At 27.0% G+C, this 7,214-nt stretch overlaps 2 protein-coding genes across 2 annotated transcripts; one reads left to right on the top strand and one right to left on the bottom strand.

Annotated features, from left to right (window-relative positions):
* Positions 1–288: 288 nt before the first annotated feature.
* Positions 289–1,865, bottom strand: LOC113377076 (MOB kinase activator-like 1). The gene is made up of 5 exons (XM_026617258.1): positions 1,728–1,865; positions 1,250–1,416; positions 844–1,093; positions 639–797; positions 289–576 (listed from the first exon to the last, which is right to left on the bottom strand). Exons 1-5 carry the CDS (start codon positions 1,739–1,741, stop codon positions 564–566), a joined length of 603 nt encoding a protein of 200 aa, XP_026473043.1. The 5' UTR covers positions 1,742–1,865; the 3' UTR covers positions 289–563.
* A 258-nt stretch (positions 1,866–2,123) lies between these two features.
* Positions 2,124–5,015, top strand: LOC113377381 (sphingolipid delta(4)-desaturase DES1-like). The gene is made up of 7 exons (XM_026617681.1): positions 2,124–2,368; positions 3,443–3,619; positions 3,685–3,824; positions 3,980–4,193; positions 4,252–4,317; positions 4,404–4,549; positions 4,685–5,015. The coding sequence occupies exons 1-7, from the start codon at positions 2,287–2,289 to the stop codon at positions 4,823–4,825; spliced, it is 966 nt and encodes a 321-aa protein (XP_026473466.1). The 5' UTR covers positions 2,124–2,286; the 3' UTR covers positions 4,826–5,015.
* Positions 5,016–7,214: the final 2,199 nt, after the last annotated feature.

Here is a 7,214-nt window from a genome sequence, read left to right as displayed (position 1 = left end):
TTTAGCGGGTTAAATATTTTTATGTGATGACTTCTTGAAGAAAATTCAGGATGTATGAATTAATTAGACATTAGCTGTACTAAAATAATATAATTATTTTTTAATGTCAAAATACTAATGCAACATCTTCTATAAAATTAAAACTTATGTAGATGTTATAAAAAATAGAAAAAAATAAATTGTGATATATCAAGATATTTTTATTAATATAAATATGTCATGTGCCTCACATCACCTCTTAATACAAAATAATACGTGCATTGTGTGAACATAGAACACGTATGCCCTCAGGTCCAACAGTGCCAATAACTGCCGTTACCACAGTGATAATATAATTTCATTATTAAGCACAATAATTTGGATAGAAAAATATATCAGTATTTTACTAATGCGTCTTAGTTGTAATACCAATTAATGAGTATGTTATCCATAGTCAACATTGGTTATTGTATCTGATAAATTTTACTTAGCAAAAAAAAATTAATTATGCAGTTATTATCTACTTTCTTGAGCAGTCAATTTATCAATTAATTCTTGTAATGGTGCTAACTCTCGCCTGTCTATCAAATCGAATTCCTAAAATTATGAAAAAGATGAAATCATGTTTTATATTATGAAAGTATATATTTCAAGCTAACCTGAACAAAAAATATAAAATGCTTGAAGCTAGTTTTAAATGAGCTTCTTCTCCTAATTGCACTACTTGCGTAAAATGTTGATGATATATGTGAGCATAAACCCTAAAAAGGCGTTTTAAAATAGTTTTGGCTATAACTTGAAAGTTTCTTGGAAAGGCACTCCTATAAATGGATATAATAATTAAATACTGCATACAACTCATACACAATTATTTTATAAGTAATACCTATTTTTGAAGGAAATAGCATCTCATCATCAAGTTGATCTTGAACCCAAGTCATTAAATAATCTATATACTTCGGTGCTGAGCACTTTATAGGTTTTTTAACAGTATGCCCATCAGCCCAATGGTATTCATATTTTGGGCCAGCTGACATTATAGCACATGATTCTTCAGTACAGAACTCTGTTATAGTTCCATATAACATATTTATTTGATTAAAAAAATCAACAGCTGCAAAAAAACAAAATATTTGAACTATATTATTCTTCAGTTTATAAATAATGTTATGATAAATGAGAGAACTATAAAGATATTAACATGCATTGATAAAATCCAAATCAAACTCGAAGGAATATTATTGATTAAATGTCAATTTATAACACTAACTGTTCACAGCAACCCATTCATTTAGATCTTCTCCCTCGGGCAGCATAACAGCAAGACGAAGATTACCAGAACCAAGCGTGGCTGCAGCATGTTTCATTAAGTCATATTGATGAGTACCTTCAGGTATGTTCTTCTTAGGTTTGAAAGTCTTACTAGATCTGCTCCCACTGTGGTAACAGAACATCGATGATAAGAATTAACATAGAATAAACAATACTTAGCTCTATTGAGTTAGTCAATCACTTTAATTATGTATCATCTTTTATTTCAGCAATTATTACATGTTCCATTGTTTTACTTCTTCTAACATATCTCAATAGTTATAGCTATTAAATGGTCATTAAATATTATATTTATAGTAGATTGTAAATTAACATAAAACGTCAAGACTGATATTTTGTAAAGTTGTTCATAACAAAAACAAGATAAATTGTTTATAAGGAAGTGCATTTTCAATTCAATAAGAAAAATCACTTACAAAAGAAAACTCATTTCACTTGCAGAAGATCTATGTATAAGCTTTCCTCATTAGAATAATAAACAACAAAAGTTAACAATTAACAAGATTATAAAATTAATAATAACATTTCAATAAATGATAAAATTGATAAGAATGTCACTGTCAGCAAGAAGACATAGACGTATAATTTTTAATTCTAGGCGGTCAAGTAAGCATTTTTTAAGTAATTATTTTCAGGATTAATCATTAAAATTTAAAGTGTGTTTTCTTAATTATGGTCATGTCTGTTTTATCAGTATAATTGAAATAATGTTTTGGGTTGTTGTTATCAACTTGATAACATCAAAATAAAAATGCAGCGACAAATTAGTTTCGTCACGAGTTCTTAATCTTTGTACATGTTATCTGTTATCTGTGATACATTTCTATTGTGTGTTTGACGTTTGCAGTGTGGTTATGTCATATTTGGTCATGTTGAATAAATAATTAATTAATCTATTTATTTAACAACGGGCACTTCCGAGTAGTTAAACCATTTTTATTTTTTGCAATGTTATAGTGTTTTCTATTTTACGATATGGGTGCAAAAGTTTCTAGAACAGATTTCGAATGGGTTTTGACAGAAGAGCCGCATGCCAGCCGGCGAGAAATGATTTTAAGCAAGTTTTGATTTTCGTGCATGATTTGTTTCATTTATTACATATATTTTATTTATTTATGTTTATCTCTGATTTCGAAAATATTCATGTTATTCCTTCCAACTAATGACTGTGGATTGTGCAACAATTGGCACTGATTTAAAAATGATAGTAGAACCTCGATTAACCGGACTAATTGTTGTCGATAGGCATTCGGATAATCAAAAATCCGTATAATTCAATGTACGAAGAATAATGTTGTGTTTATTAAAAATAACAAATACATACATAGATATCAACGAAAATCAATGTTCATTAAGAAATTAACACTTCCTTTTGTAATACATACATATTATCTTAGATTACATTACATACAAATACTGAACTGCAGCATTAATCATGCAAACATTTGAATTGTAAGTATATACATACTAGTGATGGGTAACTCACTCCGGAGTTATCACTCCGATACAACTCCTTCTTCGGAGTGAATCTGAGCGAAGTTGTGTTGGAGATTTTGTCATATCTGACTTTCCTAAACTGGTATTGAATCTGTTACTGCGTTTTTGCTTTGGGAAGGAAGCAATTATATTATTTTATATGAAATTAATCCAAAAAATCAATTATTTTCTCATTAAAAGAAAATTTTCATTTTAATTTTTAGGTTTTTTTTCTTGATAATTTAAAATATTCTCACTTTCAGCATACCACTTGGGATTTGCAAGCATATAGAAATGCTTAAAACCATGACTTTTTATAAAAATATCAACAAATATGTTTGAACTGTTTATAAAAGAATTTCAAATAATTAATGGGATTTGACAAATCCTTATATACATAAACAACACACTATAGAACACAATTTTGTCTATATTTCGGTTTCAAAGTTTTTCGAGTTGTGTAGTTGTTAAGTGGATATAACTCCTTTCTGGCTTCGGATATGATAAGCCTATCTCTAGTACATACATATAAATTGGTCGCGGTTAGTAGTCCGGATAATCGCGAATCTGTATGACTGAGGTCCGGATAAACGAGGTTCTACTGTACTTAATGTTTCTGGGCTATAATTTGTATTAACTTTTTTTTTTTCTTCAGAAAAGTATCCACAAATTAAAAAGCTGTTCGGATACGATCCAAGATTTAAATGGGTAGCAAGTGCAATGGTATTATCTCAGTTCATTATGATATTTATAATAAAAGACCAGTCCTGGCCTATCACACTTCTTGCCGCATATTGCTTTGGAGGTGTAATAAATCATTCATTGATGCTTGGTAATTGATTTGAATTTTTGTTTGTTCTAATTTCTTTAATTAATTGTGTGACTAAACACTTCTAGCCATTCATGAGATTTCACATAATTTGGCTTTTGGACATAGTCGTCCAATGCACAATCGACTCTTTGGATTTTTCTGTAACCTTCCAATTGGACTTCCTATTTCAATATCATTTAGAAAATATCACTTGGAACATCATAAGGTATCTCAAAATAACTAACCACTTCTTTTAATCAATAATAAGCAATAACTAGCAATTAATTGTTTAAATTCTTATGTAATATGTTATATTAAATTCTATTACCGTTATTTCTTAAATTTTAACTTATGTTTTAAATACAATATATGTTGTTATAGTACCAAGGAGATGAAGTAATTGACACTGACTTGCCCACATTAGTGGAGGCTAAATTATTTTGTACAACAGTTGGAAAATTTTTCTGGATTATGTTACAACCATTTTTCTATGCCTTGAGACCATTTATGGTCTATCCCAAACCGCCAACAAAATTAGAACTTGTAAATCTAGTTATACAATTAACATTTGATGGAATTGTGTGGTATTTTTTTGGTAAGTTTATTTAATAAAATATTCAATACATAAAATTGAATACAACCTATTTTTGCAGGTGGTCGAGTTATAGGTTATTTAATATTTGGATCACTGATGGCAATGGGCCTTCATCCAGTAGCAGGTATCATTACTTTTAATATGTGTGCACATATTATGTATGTGAAAATTTCAAATCTGAAAATATATTTTTTGTATTATAATTTTCAGGTCATTTTATTTCTGAGCATTATATGTTTAAGAAAGGTTATGAAACATATAGTTATTATGGACCTCTGAACTGGATAACATTTAATGTAGGATATCACAATGAACATCATGATTTTCCTTACGTTCCTGGAAGGTACCTTCCTGAGGTAAGTCCATGATTATAATATTTATATATAAAATTTCAAATAAGTTTATGGTTTATTGAATACTTTAAGTATCATTTTTTGTTTTAATTATAAATTTAATGACGAAGCAGATATACATGCATAAAATGTTCTTAGGTGAAACGAATAGCTTCTGAGTTTTATGATAATTTGCCTCATCATAATTCTTGGACTGCAGTGCTATATGATTTTGTTATGGATCCTGACATAGGACCCTACGCTCGTATGAAAAGAAAAAGTAAAGGCTTAAGAACATAGTCACTATAATATTGAAAGTAGCTTTATTTTTTATATTTTAAAACATTGTTATATATAATAGGTATATGTATACATGTATGCATACATATATAAAATTTTATATACATACTGAAACTTAAAGTATTTATATCAGCATTTACACATTTTTTATTATTAGTCAATTGATAATACATATTACAAATTTCATGCTATCGGTAGATGCTTGTCACATGGCAACTTAATTAGTAACTATTTAGTTTAGTTGAACTTGAAGCATCTTTATTAGTATAACAGCATTTACAGTGAATGATGCTTTATCAATATTTTTTCTTTTGTCTGAAGTATCAGAAAATTTATTTCTATATATGTTTGCACATACAAATATATATGATAAAGTTTTTTACTTTAGGCAAAAGGAAAAGTGTTGACTGTGTTTCATTCACAGTAAATGCTAAATAAACTTGATAAAGAAACTTACTGTTTAATTATCTTCCTAAATGCTCTATAATGTCGTCAAAATAAACTGAAACTCTCATGGTCTAAATACTTCCAACTTATATTTTTATATTATGAAAAATAATTTAATAAGTTTAAATGCAATAACAAGCAATTGTTGAAAGTCTATGATTTTGCTGGACAACTGTTTCTTATTATTATGTTTCATTTTGAATGGAGAAATTACAAAGAGTTCTACATCACAACTATACTATAAAATAGTTACTATGCAAATATGTATCTACCTTGTATGCATAAAAATAATAATTATTTGCCAATAGTTATTTGGAATATATCTTATTGAATTCCACAAATATCGAACCAATTCTGAATCTGTTTTTATCACATATTCTCAGTATTATTTATTATAAATTGTGGATAGTTAATTTATGATTTTACAGTTTTATTTCAACTAACAAAAGACAATAATGATATAAACACTACATTAAATTCAATTTTGTGTTTTGTTTATTCTAATATGTAAGACAAATTAATATTAATAGCTGAATGATTTAGCAGAATGTTTTCAATATTAAATTAATTAATTAATTTTCACTTATTTCCAAGTTTTTGATTTTTCTTATCATTTGCATATTATTTTTGTACATATTCAAAAATGAGTATTTCATTCATTTGGTTTCATGCAAATATAATTTTGCAATTTGAATAAATATATGGATAATTGGCTATATGTTTTTAATTTTACATAATCATGTTCTTTTAGTCATTTATATTTATTAAATAGATTGGAGTGAGAGCTCCAAGAACAATAGAAAAAATATTTGTTTGAAGTACTTAAAGGTAAATATAACTTACGTGAAGCACTGTGGCAGTTATTACATTGATTTCCAAGTATCTGAATATATAGCTAAAGAATAGAATTTGTTATAGCTAATAGTAGTATTATTTTGAAATATCTTCTGAATATCTTGCAAAAACTAAAACAGCATATATGGCAGACTAATGGTTTGATGTTTGTGGAAACTTTAATAATATCGTTAAATGAATATTAATTTCTTTTACATTAAGGTGTTATTCTTTACTAAATATTTCAATTGTGTCATAACTTATTGCTTAAAGAAGTCTCATTGATGTGATGATTACAGAAGCTTAATTGTGAGTATGTTAAAGTACGTAAATGTTTATCATTTAACATTTATGATCAAATGCTTTTATTTAAAAATGATGAATTTCACATTAGTTTTAAGATTATATATATATATATATATATATATATATATATATATATTGTTTTTAATGCATTTTATAATAGGGAAGAAGGTGTACAGCGTAAATGTGATATGAAGGCATTTTTATTCCACTATAATAATACATAGTATTTCTTGGAGATCAACCTTGATCTATTTAAACTACGTATTGATTTTTTAATATAGTTAATATGTAGTTTTTGCTATTTGCCTCAAAAATATAGTATAATTAAGAGAATATTTATTTATTTTCTTCTGAGTCTGCTCTAATATAATCAAACTAAAAATGGTCTTGCTAGGAGATGGAAACAATTTTAATTAATTAATATATATATATATATATATATATAATGTGAATGTGTCTTAATAAAATAAATAATTATACTGTTATAAATTGCATTCATTGTGCATTTCGAATCATAAATGCTCATAACTGATTAACCCATAAACGTGCTTTACAAAATATCAAGAATCTCTAATTTTCTATGATATTAATTAGACTAAACTGACAGGAAACGTGGTTTTTATCTGATATAATGTATGCATATGTTAATGTCTTATGATAGAAATATTTATGAATAATAAAGTGGCCGATAGTCAATTTGTGTGCATATGAATTAAGGCATAATTTATAGTTTGAACTGACTTTTTCATAGCAACATCAAATATTTACTGAATATATTGAAATGTCAATTCTTGGCATACAT

The sequence above is a fragment of the Ctenocephalides felis genome, unplaced genomic scaffold, assembly GCF_003426905.1.
Source record: "Ctenocephalides felis isolate EL2017-DRISC unplaced genomic scaffold, ASM342690v1 CF-g0.4_SCAFFOLD_01886, whole genome shotgun sequence".
In the NCBI taxonomy this organism is placed as follows: domain Eukaryota; kingdom Metazoa; phylum Arthropoda; class Insecta; order Siphonaptera; family Pulicidae; genus Ctenocephalides; species Ctenocephalides felis.
The sequence above is the reverse complement of the archived record's forward strand: the minus strand, read 5'-3'. Positions and strand labels throughout refer to the sequence as shown.